The following is a 21,010-nucleotide window of genomic DNA, read 5'->3' as shown; positions in this document are numbered from 1 at the left end:
GAGTAATAAGAGGTCGGGGCAGGGGTTTAATGCAGCATTTAAGTCACAGCTTAGAATGCCACTATCTGACATCAGAGTGCCTGGTGAGTCCCAGATTCTCCAACCTCCTGCTAGTGTGCACCCTGGGGGACAACATATGAGGGTTCAAGTACTTATGTCCTTACCACTCATATAGGAGGCCTAGACTGTATTGGGGGCTCCTGACTTCCGCCTGGTTTACCCAGGCTGTTGTGGGCATTTGGAGAGTAAACCAGTAAATGGAAGATCTCTGTCTGTAGTAAGAGGTCATAACTGCTTAGATGGGGTGGTCAAACAGAACTTCATTATGATTCAGTTACCCCGATGAATTGTGTAAGTTTCACTTAACAAAACTTAATTACTGAAAAATTTTTCCACAAACAGAATAATTTGGGGAAAAAAGTCAATTATGCTATTCTACATCTCTATCATCTCTATGTCTTAGTCTGCAATGATAGTAAACTCTTTCTTCCTATCTTCCCAAACTGCTTGCATTTATTGACTACTTACCATGCACTGGGTATATTCTGAGTATCCCATATGTATCAACTCATCTAATCCTCAATTATACCAGGAGATATATATAGTTATTGCCTTCTCTATTTTACAGAACAATCGGGGCACAAAAATGTAAACTAACTCATCATTTTTTTAATATTTATTTACTTATTTGAAAGGCAGTCATGGGGCGGGAGGGAAGGAGATACCTTCCATCCGCTGGTTTAACTGCCCAAATGGCTACAATGGCCAAAGCTGGGCCAACCCAAAGCCAGGAGCTTCTTCCAGGTCTCCCATGTGGGTGCGGGACCTAAGGACTCAGGTTGTCCTCTACTGCTTTCAGAGGCACATTAGCAGAGAACTGGATCAGAAGTGGAGCAGCTGGGACTCGAACCAGCAACCATATGGGATGCCGGCACTGCATGCAGCAGCTTTGCCTGTTACACCACAGCACCGCCCCCCACCTTTTGGTTGTTTTAAAAAGATTTATTAATTTATTTGAAAGGCAGAGTTATAAAGAAGCAAAGGCAGAGAGAGACTAATTCATCTTAAAACTTACAAAGATGCTCACCCTTGCAGGCAACAGATGATAGCTTGTACTTGGTCCCTGCCACCCATATGGAAGACCTGGATTGAGGTCCAGGCTTTTGGCTTCAGCTTGGCCCAGCCCTGGCTGTTGCATGCATTTGAGGGAGTGAACAAGCAACTAAATAAAAGATCAATCTCTCTCTGTCTCTATCCTTTCAAATAAAATGAAAATAAGTAAACAAAAATTTTTTTTTTAAACTCAAGCTAGAGAGGACAATGGAACACAAATCTGAAATGAGATGGTCAGCTCCAGAATCTGTATTTTTTAAAAATATTTATTTATTTAGCTGGCGCTGCGGCTCACTAGGCTAATCCTCCGCCTTGCGGTGCCGGCACACCGGGTTCTAGTCCTGGTCGGGGTGCCGGATTCTGTCCTGGTTGCCCCGCTTCCAGGCCAGCTCCCTGCTGTGGCCCGGGTGTGCAGTGGAGGATGGCCCAAGTGCTTGGGCCCTGCACCCCATGGGAGACCAGGAGAAGCACCTGGCTCCTGCCTTTGGATCAGCGCGGTGCGCCAGCCGCAGTGTGCAGGTTGCGGCGGCCATTGGCAACAGCAAAAGGAAGACCTTTTTATCTGGAGGCTGGGTCACTGATTATACTAAAAGCAGTAGGCTTAAGAAGTGAGAATGAGAATTAGTCAGCTGGGCTGATGGTACTCTTGTTGCTGTCCCCTGTGATACTAACAACTTGTTCATCAAACATTCAGTAAGCTTTCAATGAAGTGCCGAGTATTTTGCATAGTACTTGGATGTCAGAGATGAAAAGGAAACAGTGCCTGCTCTTCAGGAGCTCCCAGTCTGGTGAAGGAAACCATGAGATATATACTGCAATGGTTATCACTGCTGGGCTAGAACAGATGCAGAGTGCTGTGGGGCCACAGGAGGGATGATGAGCCTTCACTGGGAGAAGTCAGGGACCAGTTTGTAGAGGTAACTTATGAGCTGTGTCTGAAAAGATGTAATTATTATGTGGACAGACAGTATAATGTTAGGATTAAAAGTATAGATTCTGAAGGCTGGCATTTTGGTGTAGTGGGAAATGCTTACCACCTATGATGCCAGCATCCCATATCAGCACCAGTTTTAAGTCCTGGCTACTTCACTTCTGATCCAGCTCCCTGCTAATGCGCCTGGGAAAATATTGGGAGATGGATCAAGTGCTTGGGCCCTTGCATCCAGATGAAGCTCCTGGCTCCTGGTTTGGGCCTAGCCCAACCCTGGCAGTTGTGGCCATTTGGGAAGTGAACCAGTGGATGGAAGATCTCTCTGTGTTGCTCTGCCTTTTAAATAAAATTTTTTTTTTTTTTTTGACAGGCAGAGTGGACAGTGAGAGAGAGACAGAGAGAGTTATAGACAGTGAGAGACAGACAGAGAGAAAGGTCTTCCTTTCATTGGTTCACTCCCCTAATGGCCGCCACGGCCGGTGCTGCGCTGACCCGAAGCCAGGAGCCGGGTGCTTCCTCCCAGTCTCCCATGTGGGTGCAGGGACCCAAGCACTTGGGCCATCCTCCTCTGCCCTCCCGGGCCTCAGCAGAGAGCTGGACTGGAAGAGGAGTAACTGGGACTAGTACCCAGCACCCCAACCAGGACTAGAACCTGGGGTGCCGGTGCCACAGGCGGAGGATTAGCCAAATGAGCCATGGCGCCGGCCTGCTCTTCTTCCTATCTGGCTCCCTGCTATAGCTTGGGAAAGCAGTGGAAGATGGCCCAAGTACTTGGGCCCCTGCATCCACATGTGAGACCCAGAAGAAGCTCCAGGCTCCTGGCTTCAGATCAGCTCAGCTCCAGACATTGTGGCCATTTGGGGAGTGAGCCAATGGATAGAAAGATCTTTCTTTATCTTTCTCTCTCTCTCTCTCTCTGTAGCTCCACCTCTCAAATAAATAAAAAATAAACTTTTAAAAAAAAAGATATTTATTTATTTATTTATTTATTTATTTTTAAAGGCAGATTGACAAGGAGAAAGCTAAAGAAAGAGAAAGATCTTTCATTCCCTAGGTCACTCTCCAAATGCCTGCAATAGCCAGGTCTGGGCTAGACCAAATCCAGGACTCAGGAACACCATCCTGGTCTCCCACGTGGGTGGCAGGAATGCAAGTGTTTAGGCCATATGTGCTGCGTCCCATGTACGTTAATGAGGAACTGGGTCAGAAGCAGAGTGGTCAGGACTCCAACCAAGTACTCCAATATGGGATGCAAGCAGTTTAACCCACTGTGCTATAACACCTATCTCTACTCCTGATATCTTATCCTAGTGCCACAGCTGCCTTTCCTCCCTTTCCAGATAGATATCTGGTAGTGGCACTGTGCCTAAGTCAATGAATAATGGCAGTGATGATAAATTTAATAATTAACACTTGTTTCGTGTTTATTACGAGCCACCTATGGTCCTAAGCATTTCATATATAAGGGAGTTTTAGTTCATAGATATGTATATTATGAAAAACTATGCATGGATCTAAAAACTTTTTGCTTTAAAAAAAAAATCACCTTTTTTTTTTTTTTTGGACAGGCAGAGTGGACAGTGAGAGAGAGACAGAGAAAAGGTCTTTCTTTGCCGTTGGTTAACCCTCCAATGGCCGCTGCGGCCGGTGCACCGCGCCGATCTGAAGCCAGGAGCCAGGTGCTCCATGGTCTCCCACACGGGTGCAGGGCTCAAGGACTTGGGCCATCCTCCACTGCACTCCCGGGCCACAGCAGAGAGCTGGCCTGGAAGAGGGGCAACCGGGACAGAATCCGGCGCCTCAACCAGGACTAGAACCCGGTGTGCCGGCGCCGCAGGCAGAGGATTAGCCTAGTGAGCCATGGAGCCGGCTAAAAAATTTCACCTTTTAACTCCATTTTTCCACAAATTTTTTGAAGTTCCCTCACGTAGGAAGTTATCACCCTAAGTTCCATGTCAGACAGACGCTAGGACATCAAAGGGCCTTTACCTGTCTGGTCAGCATGAAGCCAGAGGATGCAAGGGTTAGGAAACTTCAGTGGGCCTCCAAGGGGACCACCACCTTCTTCTGCATGTTGACGATGAAGAAATTCACTGTGAGATATTCCAGTTTCTTCAAACACTTGCAAGCTCCTAAGGTGTTCAAAAAGGGACAGGGTGAGGGGCAAGGGTGACACATTCATATAGGCCATTAGGAATATTCATATACAAGTGAAACAAGGGGAAAGGCTGTTCATTACAGAAATCTCATTGTTGGGGCTGGCATTGTGGCATAGCGGGTTAAGCAGTGGCCTGCAGTGCCAGCGTCCCACTTGGGCAACGATTCAAGTCCTGGCTGCTCTGCTTCCAATCCAGCTCCCTGCTGATGCACCTGGGAAAAGGAGCAGAAGATGCCCCAGTGCCTGGGCCCTGCACCCATGTGAAGACCGAAAAGCTCCTGGCTTCAGCCTGGACCAACCCCAGCACTTGTACCCATTTGGGGAGTGAACAACGGATGGAAAATATCTCTCTTTGAAACTCTCCCTTTCAAATAAATAATCTTAAGAAAAAAGAAAAGAAATCTCATTGTCATTTTCACTGCCTAAGTCCCCAAAACATGAGTGTCCAGGGTTATTGCAGTCCTATCATAACTCAAGAAAACTTTAGATAGAATAAGAAATAATATTATTCTTTTAAACACACAAATTTTTCTGAAATCAGTTAAATACGTTGAGAAACAACAGACTTCAACAGAATGGGACTCATTTCCAGGTAAGCAATAAAGAGCTTGTAGGGACACTTTGTTAAGAGCCAACAGGTCTGGTCTCGCTGGAGTGCCTTTCCCACAGTAGGAAAGTATGTTGTATATCCAGCTCATCAACTTTCTTTTAAAATATATCTAAAATTAATGAAGAATGCTCCTGACTAATCCACTACTCTACTGGCACAAAGATCACCGAGGAAAGAACTCACACACTTACTCTTAAGCTACAATCCACTTCCATTGCTTTCTATTATATTAAGCAGTCCCAGGTAATTTGATACCCAAATCTATACTGCACCACTCTGGGTGATTGCAACTTATCAACTTGAAAGTGATCTTTCCCTTCCTGACCCAATTCTACTTCCTGAAACCGTAACACAAGAGTAGAGACCCCTTGTTTTTCAGTATCACCAGTCACTCAAAGAGGATCTATGAGAGGGCAAATAATGCAGTAATGGATATCTCACTCATCTGGAGGTTCGAATACAACTTCAAATCAAAAGGAAGATAGAAAAAGTCCTTAATGCTATATAATGCTTGGAACCTACTGCCTCTTACTAAGACCAACTCAAGTATTGTGCTCTTTTAGATGCATCAAAATGAGGAGGTAACAAGAAAGACTAGTAAAAGGAGAGAACAGGGGCCGGTGCTATGGTGCAGTGGGTTAATGCCCTGGCATGAAGCACCGGCATCCCATGTGGGCACTGGTTCTAGTCCCAGCTGCTCTTCTTCCAATCCAGCTCTCTGCTATGGTCTAGGATAGCAGTAGAAGATGGCCCAAGTCCTTGAGCCCCTGCACCCACGTGGGAGACTCGGAAGAAGGTCCTGGACTTTGGATCGGCACAGCTCCGGCCGTTGCAGCCATCTGGGAAATGAACCAGTGGATGGAAGACCTCTCTCTCTCTGTGTGTCTCTACCTCTCTCTGTAACCCTGTCATTCAAATAAATAAAAATAAAAAAATGAGAGAATATTTTAAAATTTTTTAAAAAAGGAGAGAATAACAAAGATCGAGCTCTAGAATCCTGTCATAAAAATATAAAACTGAATTTTTCAAAGGTTTCTATTAAATTGTTTAAGATAAAATGTTGGGACATTAAAAAGTATAAGCTTGGGGCCGGCACTGTGGTGCAGCAGGTTAATGCCCTGGCCTGGGGCGCCAGCATCCCATATGGACGCCAGTTCGAGACTTGGCTGCTCTACTTCCTATGCAGCTCTTAGCTGTAGCCTGGGAAAGCAGAAGAAGATGGCCCAAGCCCTTGAGCCCCTGCACCCATGTGGGAGACCCAGAAGAAGCTCCTGGCTCCTGGCTTCAGATCGGCATAGCTCCAGCCATTGCAGCCAGTTGGGGAGTGAACCATCAGATGGAAGACCCCCCCCCCCCTTCCTCTCCTCTCTGTGTAACTCTTTCAAATAAATAAATAAATCTTTAAAAAAAAAAAAATAAAAGTATAAGCTTTATACATCTAGAACATGTATTCTCTCCCCAGGGTTAGACTGCCTCTAAGAGGCCAAAAAAGCTGAGCCATTACAATATTACGAGGCTCTCCAAGGACAACCTGGCCTGAGATCTTAGTCTTTAGTATTAAATTTTATTGGGGAATAAAGAAAAAAGGATCTAGGAAATTCATTTGGATGGAATACTTCATAACCTCTATCAATATGAGATGTGACCATTAATAATCTGTACAATCATCCATAGAACAGGTCCTTTGTCAGGCATTCTACTATGACAGATGTTGTATCACTCCCAACACTGCAGAAAACTAAAGCTAACATGAGGCTGCAATGTCAAAACAATCTAAGCAAACATGACCTTATGAGTTCATTCATCACCTTTCATCCTTACAAGAAAATCTCCATGTGCAAAGGGGAGCTGATCTATGAGACAGTTTATAAAATCCACCTCCCACTGGGAAAGTTGCTGGGGCAGAACTCAGCATTGCACAACCAATTATGAAACCCAAATCACAATGTAAACGGACTGCATGCCAGAAGAAATTTATATGAAAACTGTTATACAAGCAAAGATCAAATACAAAATGAAGCAAGATTACATAGGCCCTAGGGAAAAACGATATTGTACTATGCATTTAAAACGTAACAACAAAGTAGGATGCAACTATTTATGAGGGAGTTGGAGGCAGTAACTCAGGGCCTCCCAACCTGCTGAGCCAGAACGACAGATCTATCTCCCCTAATGGCTATTACCAAAACTCTCCTTAACCAGGCAAACTCAAGAGCTGGCAGTCCCCCAACTCTACAGGAATGCAGGGTTGGTGAACCAGGGCTTTCTTACCTGGCCACTTTGCGCTTGTCATGTGGGTGCAGCTTGGCAGCCATTTCTGGGTCAACCTGGCTTAGGCGCCTGTGGAGTTCATGGCCATCCTCCTTTTCAAGCTCTACTTTCCGGTCAGTTGTGTTCTCACTGCCCATCTCCTGGGGCTATTACATGAAGGTTTAGAGTAAACTTAATTCAACAAGGAGACAGTGAACATGCATCTGGCACTTTGCTAATGCTTAGGAATACAGAATAGAGGTGAATCAGTCGATCTTGCCATACAGCAAGAGATACGTAAACGAAAAATTCCAATATGCTGTGGTAAGTGTTCTGACGCCACAGCAAACAAAGGGGAAGGAGGATTTACTGCACAGGGAAGTATTCAGCTACGCTACTTCCTTCTCAGATGTACAAACAGGTAGTGGTGTTACCACACCTATTTTAACATTTCCAGGAGTCCAGTCTTTTCAGCCAGGTGACCAAAGACCAGAACAGAATTGCCAGTACATTACCAACTGCAAAGGCTCACTCTTTGCAGGCACAAAGGGTCAGTGTGGACACTTCCCTGACATATATATTGTGCTGCCAGCCAAGAAACGCTGAATCAGACTGATGCACTGTTAACTTAGAGAAAGATGCTAATTAAGCCACACAGGAGCACTTTCCCACACACAGCCCCTGCCCTGAGGCCAGCCTGAGGGAGCACACTTCACATACGGAGGTGGCATTTGCTTCAGAATATTAAGTAGGAAAATTACAGTTGTTGAGTATAAGAAATAGGCAAGAACCAACCCTCCTCCCACTGAAATTAGCTAGCAAGAAAGAGGAACCATTCCTAAGTGAATTACAAACAAACTAAACATACCTTGGTACTAACGAGAACTTTCCAGAGCAGAGACTCAATATAATAATTGGTTCCTCCCACGACAATAGGAATTTTGTCTCGGGAAAATATATCTTCAATGTGAACATTAAGAAAGACATCACAATACTCAATATCAAGAAGAGAATCCTGACTATCTTGGGAAGCAGAGTATTAGCAAGAAATCACATTCTTTTGTCTAAAGAGCAGAAGAGAAAGGGTAGAAACCAACGTAATCTAATATCAGACTTTAATATTCCTCCTTAGTTCTCAGAATCATTTCTAATTAGTTCTGGAGATATTTACAGAAACTAGACACAAATGCATAATGGTAATTCTTCCCAGTTCTATAACTTTCTAGGCCTTGCTTTAGAAGTTCTTTGTTGTTGTTTTTAGTGATTTATTTTATTTATTTGAAAAACAGAGTTACAGAGGGAGGTAGAACTAGAGAGAGAGAAAGGTCTTCTATCGCTGGTTCACTCCTCAGATGGCCGCAATGGCCAGGGCTGAGCTGATCGGAACCTAGGAGCCAGGAGCTTCCTCTGGGTCTCCCACGTGGGTGCAGGGGCCCAAGGACTTGGGCCATCTTCTGCTGCTTTCCCAGGCCATAGCAGAGAGCTGGATCAGAAGTGGAGCAGCCGGGACTCGAACCCGCACCCATATGGGATGCCAGCGCTGCAGGCCATGGCTTTAACCCGCTGCACCACAGCATGGGCCCCACTTTAGGAGTTTTATGGGTGTTCCAAATCAGTCCAAGGACTCTCGTTGAACCAAGTGTCAGTTGCTCAAGAAGCCACCAGAAAGATGACATTCATGGCTTGGCTCTGCCTTCTAAGGCAAAACACAAGCTGTTTTCTCCAAGTGATGATTCTTGGACAGAGCCAGTCACCACATCACGAGATAATACTGCACCTGAAACCTCATCAGATAGATTAATAAACACAGGTTTTAAAGACAAATAGAGGGACCGGTGCCATGGCGCAGTAGGTTAGGCCTCCGCCTGCAGTGCTGGCATCACATGTGGGTGCCAGTTCGAGTCCTGGCTGCTCCTCTTCCAGTTCAGCTCTGCTGTGGTCTGGGAAAGCAGTGGAGGATGGCCCAGGTCCTTAGGCCCCTGCACCCACATGGGAGACAAGGAAGAGGCTCCTGGCTCCTGGCTTCGGATCAGTGCAGCTCCAGCTATTGCACCCATCTGGGGAGTGAACCAGCAGATGGAAGACCTTTCTCTCTGTCTCTCCCTCTCACTGTAACTCTACCTCTCAAATAAATAAATAAATAAATTCTTTAAAAAGAAGAAAAAAAAGACAAATAGACTTCAGGCCTTGGCTCAGTGGTAAAGCTGCAGCTTGCAGTGCCGGCATCCTATATGAGTGCCGGTTTAAGTCCTGGCTGCCCTACTTCCGATCCAGCTCTCTGCTATGGCCTGGGAAAGCAGTGGAAGATGGCACAAGTTCTTGGGCCCCTGCATCCACTTGGGAGACCCGGAGGAGGCTCCTGGCTCCTGGCTTCGGATTGGCGCAGCTCTGGCCGTTGTGGCCAACTGGGGAGTGAACCAGTAGATGGAAGACCTCTCTTTCTCTGCCTCTCCTTCTCTCTGTGTAATTCTGACTTTCAAATAAATAAATCTTTAAAAAATTAGACTTCAACTTCCTGGTCTAGCTCTTAATCAAGTTACTCAACCTTTCTGAGCTTCAGTTTTCTGCCCTGTAAAATCCCCATGAGTTCTTAGGAGCATTAAATATGACAATGCACAAAAAGCACCTGTCACAATGTCTGAAAAATGATATTCAATTCACTTTAGACACTATTGTTTTGATGTCCCTGCTACTTTGAATTCTACTCTTTAGAACCTCTGTTAATTAGATGATTATCTGATTTAACAAGGGCTTTGCTACAGATAATTTTCTTTAAAAAAAATCAAAAAATCATTTAATGGGCCAGGCATTGTGGCACAGCAGGTTAAGCCACTGCTTGTGAAACTGAAATCCCGGCCGGCGCCGCGGCTCACTAGGCTAATCCTCCGCCTAGCGGCGCCGACACACCGGGTTCTAGTCCCGGTTGGGGTGCCGGATTCTGTCCCGGTTGCCCCTCTTCCAGGCTAGCTCTCTGCTGTGGCCAGGGAGGGCAGTGGAGGATGGCCCAGGTGCTTGGGCCCTGCACCCCATGGGAGACCAGGAGAAGCACCTGGCTCCTGGCTCCTGCCATCGGATCAGCGCGGGGCGCCGGCCGCGGCGGACATTGGAGGGTGAACCAACGGCAAAGGAAGACCTTTCTCTCTCTCTCTCTCTCTCACTGTCCACTCTGCCTGTCAAAAAAAAAAAAAAAAAAGAAACTGAAATCCCAAATCAGCATGCCAGTTGGAGTTCCAGCTGTCTGCTTCCAATACAACTTCCTGCTAATACACCTGGGAAAGCAGCAAAAGATTGCTTAAGTACTTGGGCCCCTGACACCCATGAGTTTCTGGCTCCTGCATTGCCCAGCCCTGCTGTTACAGCTACGGGAGGAGTAAATCAAAAGACAGAACATCTCTGTCACCCTGACTTTCAAATAAATCTTAAAAAAAAAGTCATTCATACACTTCTCTTTGCCAGTCAATCTGTAGACATTGAGACAGATGATCTCTTTTCTATCTCAAAGAGGGAAGCCCTAATCCTTAAGGGATTGGGTAGGGTAGAAAGAAAGATGTTTCCAATCAAGGAGCATAAACAAAAAGCACTTTTTAAAAAGTGTCTGATTGTTTTTGTTTTTTATTTACTTGAAAGGCAGAGAGAGCAAGAGTGTGAGCTTCCATCTGCTGGTTTGCTACCCAGACACCTGCAATAGTCCCTAGATGTTGCCAAAGCTGGGAGCCAAGAACTTAATACAGGTTTCCCATGTGGGTGGCAGGAACCCAACCAATGGAGTGAGTCTTCATCATTGCCTCGCAGGGTCCTCATTAACAGGGAGCTGGACCAGAGCTGGAGTCAGGAGTCAAACGCAGGTGTTCTGATGCAGGACACAGGCATCTTAACTGCTACACTGAATACCCACTCCTGTCTATTTGTTTTAAAAAGAAAAAGTCTCTACACCCCCCCTTAAATTAAGTATAGGAAACATATAATTACACAGTAAAATAAAACTTTGATTACATAATATGATTAACAAAGGGAAAAGAAACAAGGTAGAAAAGAGGAAGCTGGAAATGGTGAGATACCAGAAGAGAAAAAGAGCAGAAAAGAGGGAAAGGCACTGTGGAACAGCAGGTTAAGCTGCTGTCTGCAGCACCAGCATCCCATATAGGCGACAGTTTGAGTTCTGGATGCTCCACTTCCAATTCAGCTCCCTACTAATCACCTGGGAAAGCAGCAGAAGATGGCCCAAATAACTGGGGCCCCACACCCACATGGAAGACCCAAATGAAGCTCCTGGCTCCTGGCTTCGGCCTGGCTCAGCCCAAGTCAATATAAACATTTAGGGAGTGAACCAATGGATGAAAGATCGATCAATCAATCAATCAATCACTCTCTCTCTCTCTCTCTCTAACTCTGCCTTTCAAATAAACATAAATACACCTTTAAAAAAAAATCTCCCAGCCTCTTAAGTGATCTGATTAAGTCATCTCCTGTTGTTTTCCTTTGAAGTTTTCAGCACACCTTTTTGTATCAATTCTGAACAACCCACTGTCTCAGACCAACAACTGACATTCGTTGATATACTGTTACTTGCAAAGGGTTTTTTTTTTTTATAAACATTATCTCATTTGATACAACAGCCTTATAAAGCAGGTAGAGAAGGCAAAAAAATATTTAATTATTTTGATTTGCATGTCTCTGATTAACAGAAAGGTTACCTTTTACATGTCTATCATCATTTGTATCTCTTCCTCTGTGAATTATTGCTCATGCCATTTTTTTTAAGATTTGTTTATTTAGGCCGGCGCCGCGGCTCACTAGGCTAATCCTCCGCCTGCATCGCCAGCACACCGGGTTCTAGTCCCTGTCAGGGCGCCGGATTCTGTCCCGGTTGCTCCTCTTCCAGTCCAGCTCTCTGCTATGGCCTGGGAGTGCAGTGGAGGATGGCCCAGGTCCTTGGGCCCTGCACCCGCATGGGAGACCAGGAGAAGCACCTGGCTCCTGGCTTCGGATCAGTGCGGTACGCCGGCCGCAGCAGCCATTGGGGGTGAACCAATGGTAAAGGAAGACCTTTCTCTCTGTCTCTCTCTCTCTCACTGTCCACTCTGCCTGTCCAAAAAAAAAAAAAAAAAAAAAAAAAAAGATTTGTTTATTTAATTGAAAGGCAGAATTACAAAGAAACAGGGGGGGAGAGAGAGACAGAGACAGAGAGAGAGAGAGAGAGAGAGATCTTCCATCTACTAAGTTTACTCCCCAAATGGCTGCAATGACTGAAGCTGGGCCAATCCGAAGCCAGGAGCTAGGAGCTTCTTCCAGGTCTCCCATGTGGGTGCAGGGGCCCAAGGACTTGGGTCAGCCTCCACTGCTTTCCCAGGCACATTATCAGGGAGCTGGATTGGAAGTGGAGCAACTGGGACTCAAACCAGCACCCATATGGGATATGCGGGCACTGCACACAGCAGCTTTACTCACTACACCACAGCGCTGGATTGGAAGTGGAGCAGCTGGGACTTGAACAGGCACCCATATGGGATGCCACCACCACAGTGCCGACCTCTGTACATATCCTTCATAAGTTTAGGTACATCCATGTTTCTGCTATTAAATACAATGCTGTTATGAATGAGATCTACCAAAGATCTCCTAATAGACTTGTGGCAAGAGTTCCTCTCAGGTGTACACCTAAAGTTCTGGTGGATATCTAGACTTGCCAATACAAGTCTTAATTCTTAAATATTTAAATCCAGCTATTTTCCTTTTTTAAAAAAAGGTACTATGAAGGCTGGCACTGTGGTATACCAGGTTAAGCTGCCACACAGAGCAGTTCTAATCCTGGCTGCTCCATTTCCAATCTAGCTCTCTGCTAATGCACCTGGGAAAGCAGATGATGGTCCAAGTGTTTAGGTCCTTGCCACCCATGTGGGAAACCTAGATAGAGTTCCTGGCTCCTGGTTTCCACCTGACCCAGCCCTGGCTGGTGTGGCTATTTGGCGAGTGAACCAGCAGATGAAATATTTCTCTCTCTTTCAAATGAATAAATAAGCTTAAAATGGCATTACTATAGCCTTACTATGGCATGGGCATAGTAGCACTGTGGGTTAAGTCATTACTTGGACACTAGCATCAAATATCGAGAGCCCAGGATCGAGTCCTACTTCTGCTTTTTTTTTTTTTTAAAGAAAGATTTTATTTATTTATTTATTTGAGAGAGAGAGTTACAGACAGAGGGGTGGGGAGAGACACAGACAGAGAGAGAGATCTTCTGTCCGCTGGTTCATTCTCCAAACGTCCACAACGGCTAGAGCTGGGCCAATCCGAAGCCAGAAGCCAAGAGCTCCTCTGGGTCTCCTACATGGATGCAGGGACCCAAGCAGTTAGGCCATCTTCTACTGCTTTCCCAGGTCATAGTAGAGAGCTGGATCAGAAGAGGAGCAGCCAGGATATGAACCGGTGCCCATATGGGAAGCAGGAAGAGGCTTAGCCCACTAAGCCACAGTGCTAGCCCCCCTACCCTCACTTTTGATCCAGCTTCCTGCTATTGCACCTGGGAATGCTGCAGATGATGGCGTAAGTACTCCCACATGGAGACCAGGATAAAGGTCTTGGCTCCTGACTTCAGCCTGGCTCAGATCTAGCTGAAATAACTGAGGAGTGAACCAGCAGGTAGATCTGTCTTTCTCTCTCTCTCTGTTGCTCTGCCTTTCAAAGAAAGAAATCCAGGGCTGACACTGTGGCTTAGTGAGTAAAGCCGCCACCTGCAGCACCAGCATCCTATATGGACACCTTTAGATTCCTGGCTGCTCTATTTCCAATCCAGCTCCCTGCTAATGCAGCTGGGAATGCAACAGAAGATGGCCCAAGTCCTTGGGTCCCTGCACTCACGTGGGAGACCTGGAGGAGGCTCCTGACTTTGGATTGGTATACCTCTAGCCACTGTGGCCATTTGTCTCTCCCTCTCTAAGTCTGCCTTTCAAATAAATAAATAAATCTTTAAACACACACACACACACACACATAACTACCTACTCAATTATATATTCTCTTACTTGTTTTGAAGTTTCATTATAAATATATACATTTAATTTCAAACCTATCAGGAATTTATTATGTTGTACTTAATGCATCATATATAATGAAGACCTGATTTTAATTTTTTCCAAAACAATTAACTGCCCCAGGAAGAATCATGAACTATTTCATTATTTCTCCATTGTTTTGAATTGCCACCTTGATTATAAGATAAATATAATACAGATATTTTAATCTATATCTGGGTTTTCTATTCTGTACAATAAATTTATCAAATATTAAACAGGCTACTACTGTAACTACTATGACTTTTTAATATATTTCCATATCTGGCAGCCCATACATAAAAGGCAGTCTGGGTATTAAACATAAGGGTAGTACTTTTTATTTTTTAAGATTTATGTATTTATTTACTTATTTGAAAGCCAGAGTTACACAGAGAAAAGAGAGGCAGAGACAGAGAGAAGTCTTCCATATGCTGGTTCACTCCCTAATTGGCCGCAATGTCCGGAGCTGTGCCGATCCAAAGCCAGGAGCCAGAAGCTAGGAGCCAGGAGCTTCTTCTGGGTCTCCCACACAGGCGCAGTTGCCCAAGGACTTGGGCCATCTTCTACTGCTTTCCCAGGCCATAGCAGAGAGCTGGATGGGAAGTGGAGCAGCCGGGTCTCGAACTAGCGCTCATATGGGATGCCAGCACTTCAAGCCAGGGCATCAACCTGCTGTGCCACAGTGCTGGCCCCAGGGCAGTACTTGTTTTCTTTTAAAGATTTTTATTTTTTATTTATTTGAGAGGTAGAGTTACACACAGTGAGAGGGAGAGACAGAGAGAAAGGTCTTCCTTCCGTTGGTTCATCCCCCCAAATGGCTGCCACGGCCTGTGCGCTGCGCCGATCTGAAGCCAGGAGCCAGCTGCCTCCTCCCGGTCTCCCATGTGGGTGCAGGGCCCAAGGACTTGGGCCATCCTCCACCACCTTTCTGGGCCACAGCAGAGAGCTGGACTGGAAGAGGGGCAACCGGGACTAGAACCCGGCGCCCATATGGGATTCTGGCACCACAGGCGGAGGATTAGCCAAGTGAGCCCTGGCGCCGACCCCAGTACTTCTTATATTATGTTTTTTCAAACATTACTTGGTCTTACCCAGAACTATTTTGTCCTTCTCCCCACAACAATCCCTGTGAAATTCCGAAATGTAACTCTACTGTATTTCCAAATTAATTCTGTATCCCAACTTAAAAGGCAGGAAGCTAAAGCTGAGTGGAGTTGAGTAATAAACGATTTATCCAATAAAAATCACAGGGCTCGGAGCTAGCGCTAGTGGGCAGAGCCGCCACCTGCAGTGCTGGCAACCCATATGGATGCTGGTTCAAGACCCAACTACTCTACTTCCAATCCAGCTCTCTGCTATGGCCTGGGAAAGCAATAGAAGATGGCCCAAGTCCTTGGGCCCCTACACTCACATGGGAGACCCGGAAGAAGCTCCTGGCTTTGGACTGGCACAGCTCCAGCTGTTGCAGCCATTTGGAACGTGAACCAGCAGATGGAGACCTCTCTCTCTGCTTCTAACTCTGCTTTTCAAAAAAGATAAATAAATCTTTTTTTTTTAAAGATTTGAAAGAGTTACACAGAGAGAGGGGAGACAGAGAGGGAGAGGGAGAGGGGGAGGGGGAGGGGGTGGGAGGGAGGGAGAGAGAGAGAGAGAGAGAGAGAGAGGTCTTCCATCCTCTGGTTCACTCCCCAATTGGCCACAACAGCTGGAGCTGTGCCAATCCAAAGCAAGGAGCAGGAGCTTCCTCTGGGTCTCCCACGTGGGTGCAGGGGCCCAAGGACTTGGGCCATCTTCTACTGCTTTCCCAGGCCATAGCAGAGAGCTGGATCGGAAGTGGAGCAGCTGGGTTTCAAACCGGTGTCCATATGGGATGCAGGCGCTTCAGGCCAGGGCATTAACCCACTGCACCACAGCGCCAGCCCCATAAATAAATCTTTAAAAAAAAAAAAGAAGAAGAAGAAGAAGAAGAAGAAGAAGAAGAAGAAGAAGAAGAAGAAGAAGAAGAAGAAGAAGAAGAAATTGCCAGGGCTAGCACTGGGGCACAACAGGTTGAGCCACTACCTACAATGTTGACATTCTATATGAACACTGGTTTGAGTCCTAGTTGCTCCACGTCCAATACAGCTCCCTGCAAATGTGCATGGGAAGGCAGCGAAGAATGACTCAAGTGCCTGCAGCTCTGCATCCACATGGGAGACCCAGAAGGAGTTCTTGGCTCCTGAATTCAGTCTGGCCCAGTTGTGGCCATTTAGAGAGTGAACTAGCAAATGGAAGTTCTCTCCTAATCTTTCTCTGTAACTACCTTTCAACTAAAACAAATAAATTTTTTAAAAAGGGGGTGGGGGAAGAAGAAAGAAAACCTTTTGGGGTTGGGCTGCTCTGCCCATCATCAGGACTGGTCACTGTGTTTCCAAAGGATATCAGAGACGTTGCTTTGTTCCTGAAGTCTACCACTGTGTAATTGGTCACAAGAGGATCCACAAAGCTGATCATGTGATGCTGGCAGATCCTCTGTTCTTGGGCAGAAACCTTGTTGGTGATGATGTCTAAACCTTCATAGACCTAGGTGAAAAGAAAAGCATGAGAAAGTCATCTGCTTCCACAAAATGCATGGCTGATGGGTAGAAATGGAGATCTAGTCTTCCTTCAGCCAAACACCTGACCTATCAAAACACCAGGTCTGCTCTGTGTTGTGAGAGCACAGCCAGATCCACAAAATCCATACAAAGTAAAAAGAAAATAGAGCATTGGCTTTCTTATCAAACAGCTCAGACTTTAAGATAAGAAGGGTAAATAAATCCATGCCAAAGTAAGAATTAATTCTGCAGTAAAAATTAATTCTGCTAGATTAAAAGGAGGTTCTTTAGGCCTTACAGCTCTCTGCTGTGGCCAGGGAGTGCAGTGGAGGATGGCCCAAGTGCTTGGGCCCTGCACCCCATGGGAGACCAGGAGAAGCACCTGGCTCCTGCCTTCGGATCAGTGCGGTGCACCGGCCACAGCACACCAGCCGCAGCGGCCATTGGAGGGTGAACCAACGGCAAAGGAAGACCTTTCTCTCTCTTTCTCTCACTGTCCACTCTGCCTGTCAAAAAAAAAAAAAAAAAAAAAAAAGGAGGTTCTTTAGGCCTTAAGCATAAGCATTTTTTAAATGGGCAGGATGTCTTACTTATTCTACATAACCACAAGTCTCCAAAAAGGTAACATTCTGCATTGCTCATAATTCTAAATGCTTAGATATTTCTTGGATTTAAATGGCTTTAAAAGGTTTTTAGAATTTGTATAAGATTGGTTCCATTTGTGGAGAAGTGGCCTATCTACAAAGGTACACATAAAACACACACATACATACTTTGAAGTTAGAACCCCTAATACTGCAGCTGTACTCTGGTGGAAACATTGTGATCTATCCAAATTACTGCTTCAGGGGGTCAGCAGATATAGTCTAAATACTCAAAGGCAATATCCTGTCTGTAAGCTCTTGATCTGCCAATTCAACTAAAAAGTTCAAGTATATTTTCTCTAAATGTAAGGTCTTAGATGGAGGACAGATCTGAAAATACTAGTTTGAAAACAGGGATGAATGCTTTGGGATTAAATGTTCTCTCTGTAATCACTGATTCTACAGGGAGCCCTGAATGAACAAATAATAAGTTCCGCGGAGCCCACAAAGATGTTAAAAGCATTTTTTATCTCACGTTTCCCTTTACTTATATGGGTGTCAAGTAAGTACAGTACAGTGTAATGGTTAGAAGGAAGAAGCCTGGCGCCAGGCTGCCTCAGATCAATTCCTAGCTCTGCCACTTGTTCTTGGAATACTCTGTTACGAACCTCTGTATCTCAATCCCTCATAACCAAAATGGGGATAACAGTATCTCTCTCATAGGGTTGTCGTCAATGAGGTAATTCAGGGAAAAAAAAAAAAAAAAAAAGCACTACTTTTGCCTGGCATACTGAAAGCGCCATATAAGAATCATTATGTTACTACCTACATGAGTATTACTATCACCAACCACCACTGTGATCACAACACAGAGAAAGTTCAATTTCACGGCTTAACCTGAAGCCTCTGTGCTCTCAGCTACTGAGATTTAGTTACCCTGCAAGGATATAAGAAATAAATAAAATAAATAAAATTGTTAAACAATAAAACAGTACACAGGAAAAAAAATAACAAATCAACCACTGGAAAGTACCACCTCTGACTTTTTAACTCTACCTATGCCTAACAATAGAACTGTTCTTTTTTTTTTTTGACAGAGTTAGACAGTGAGAGATACACAGAGAGAAAGACAAGAAAGTCTTCCTTCCATTGTAGAACTGTGTTCTTAACACTTGAATATTGACAGAATCTAAGTCATAGTGTCTCCTTTTCCTATTCTGCTGATAAAAGTCATAGGGCGCATTATACACAGATGTCTTCCACTGTACGACTTAAGAAAACTAACAGGAGAAAAGGAGTTAATAATTATGTGTTTCGCTTTCTCTCTCTCTCTCTCTCTCTCTTTTTTCCCACAAACCTTAGCTGCCTCTGCAGTAATTGAGAATTCCAAATGACCCAGTGTTAAAAACTTCACATAATGGGGCTAGTGCTGTAGCGCCGCAGGCTAAAGCCCTGTGGCCTGCAGTGCCGGCATCCCATATGGGCGCCGGTTCTAGTCTTGACTGCTCCTCTTCCAATCCAGCTCTCTGCTATGGCCTGGGATAGCGTAGAGGATAGCCCAGGTCCTTGGGACCCTGCAACCACGTGGGAGAACCGGAAGAAGCTTCTGGCTCCTGCTTCGGATCAGAGCCGCTCCGGCAGTTGAGGCCATCTGGGGAGTGAACCAACAGATGGAAGACCTCTCTCTCTCTCTCTGCCTCTCTCTGTAACTCTTACAAATAAATAAAATAAATCTTTATTTTCACATAGCAACATCTAGATTTTGCCAATAGAGAATTTCTGAAAGCTTGTGAGTCCCTTACAGTAAAAAGGATTCATATTTTTCACTCTAAGATGAATATTAAGGAAATGCATAGCAGCAAATGTATAACTTCCCACCCCTCAAATTGTAACCAAGTGGAGATATCTAGATATCTTTACCAGCACATTCTCAGTGATGCAAAAGGCTATTTGTTAAACTCATCTTGAAGTCTGCCCCTAAGATGACAAGTTCAGACAAAAAAAACAAAAAACAAACAAACAAAAAAAAACAGGTAAATTTAATGCAAATAGAAAGGAAAGCTCACCTATTACTGAAGCCCTTGGGCCCCTGCACCCACCTGAGAGACCTGGAGGAGGCTCCTGGCTCCTAGTTTCAGATTGGTCCAGCTGTACCCATTGCAGCCATTTGGGGAGTGAACCAGCAAAAGGAAGATTCTCTCTCTCTCTCTCTCCTCTCTCTCTCCCTCCCCCACCCCTCCCTTTCTCACTCTCACTCTCTGCTTTTCAAATAAATAAATCTTTTTAAAAAATTATTAAGATGGCCACTAAATGGCTGGTACCGTGGCTCACGTGGTTAATCCTCTGCCTGCAGTGCCGGCATCCCAATATGGGCGCCAGGTTCTAGTCCCGGTTACTCCTTTTCCAGTCCAGCTCTCTGCTGTGACCCCGGAGGGCAGAGGGCAGTGGAGGATGGCCCAAGTGCTTGGGCACCTGCACCTGCGTTGAGAGACCAGGAGGAAGCACCTGGATCCTGGCTTCAGATTGGCGTGGCGCCGGCCATAGTGGCCATTTGCCATTTGGGGGGTGAACCAATGGAAGGAAGACCTTTCTCTCTCTCTCTCTCTCTCTCTCTAACTCTGTCAAATTTTAAAAAAAAAAAAAAAAAAAAAAAAAAGATGGCCACTGAAATGACTAAACTGGCAAATTTTATGTTATATATTTTTACCCCAATAAAAAAGATCTGGATGATAGATTTTAAGCACAAGGAAAAACTAGTGAATATTAGCAATGAAGAAAATTTTCAAAATTCTGTTGAGAATTAATAATGTTCTATTTTTATTTATTTATTTGAAAGGCAAAGTGACAGATACGAAGAGAAAGAGACAGAGAGAGACACAGAGAGAGAGAGTGCTTCCATTTGCTGGTTTACTAGCTAACTGCCTACAATAGCCAAGGATGACCAGGCCAAAGGAGCCTGGAACTCCATGCAGGTCTCCCACATGGATGAAAGGGGCCCAAGCACTTCAAGCCATTATCGGCTGCCTTCCCAGGTCCAATAGCAGGGGGATGGAATTGGAAGCAGAGAGCAGCTGGGCACTCTCATCCGGGATGCCAGTGACATGGTAGTTTAGCCTGAAGCTACCACACTGGCCCAAATGTTTGTTTGTTTGTTTGTTTGTTTCTTTTTTTTTTTTTTTTTTTTTTGACAGGCAGAGTGGATAGTGAGAGAGAGAGACAGAGAGAATCTTTTTTTTTTTTTTTAAGATTTATTTATTTATTTGAAAGTCAGAGTTACACAGAGAGAGGAGAGGCAGAGAGAGAGAGAGATCTTCCATCTGATGGCTCACTCCCCAACTGGCTGCAATGGCCGGAGCTGCGCTGATCCAAAGCCAGGAGCCAGGAGCTTCTTCCGGATCTCCCGCGCAGGTGCAGGGGCCCAAGGACTTGGGCCATCCTCTACTGCTTTCCCAGGCCATAGCAGAGAGCTGGATCAGAAGAGGAGCAGCCGGGACTAGAACCGGTGCCCATATGGGATGCCGGCGCTGTGGCATCCCCAATGTTTATTTCTTGAACCGAGTTGTGGTTACACATGTATTTTCACTTTATTTGAAAGACAGAGACAGAGACATACAGACAAATCTTTGACCCACAGTTCATTCCCCAAATACCTACAATAGCTGGGGCTGGGCCAGCCAAAATCAGGAGCCCAGAACCTAATTCAGGTCTCTCATATGGCTGGCAGGGACTCAACAAC

General features: G+C 45.2%; 1 protein-coding gene across 15 annotated transcripts in view; it reads right to left on the bottom strand.

Annotated features, from left to right (window-relative positions):
• The window catches only part of TRIT1 (tRNA isopentenyltransferase 1), a 59,759-nt gene that overhangs the window by 9,628 nt on the left and 29,121 nt on the right, over positions 1 to 21,010 (bottom strand). For 13 of the 15 annotated variants that reach the window (XM_089300930.1, XM_017346427.4, XM_070078699.2 and 10 more), the window contains exons 2-5: positions 16,536 to 16,676; positions 7,931 to 8,029; positions 7,084 to 7,229; positions 4,034 to 4,176 (exon numbers count right to left, since the gene is read on the bottom strand). In XM_089300930.1, the coding sequence (XP_089157056.1) occupies positions 4,034 to 4,176; positions 7,084 to 7,229; positions 7,931 to 8,029; positions 16,536 to 16,607 (460 nt within the window). In that variant the 5' untranslated portion in view covers positions 16,608 to 16,676. The remainder of the gene's footprint in view (positions 1 to 4,033; positions 4,177 to 7,083; positions 7,230 to 7,930; positions 8,030 to 16,535; positions 16,677 to 21,010) is intronic. The other 2 variants (XM_089300929.1, XM_089300941.1) reach the window with 2 other exon arrangements.

The sequence above is a fragment of the Oryctolagus cuniculus genome, chromosome 7 (genome assembly GCF_051225735.1).
Source record: "Oryctolagus cuniculus isolate XC-2025 breed Fujian yellow rabbit chromosome 7, ASM5122573v1, whole genome shotgun sequence".
NCBI classification, from domain to species: Eukaryota; Metazoa; Chordata; class Mammalia; order Lagomorpha; family Leporidae; genus Oryctolagus; species Oryctolagus cuniculus.
Note: the sequence above shows the minus strand (reverse complement) of the source record. Positions and strands in the feature narration are given on the sequence as shown.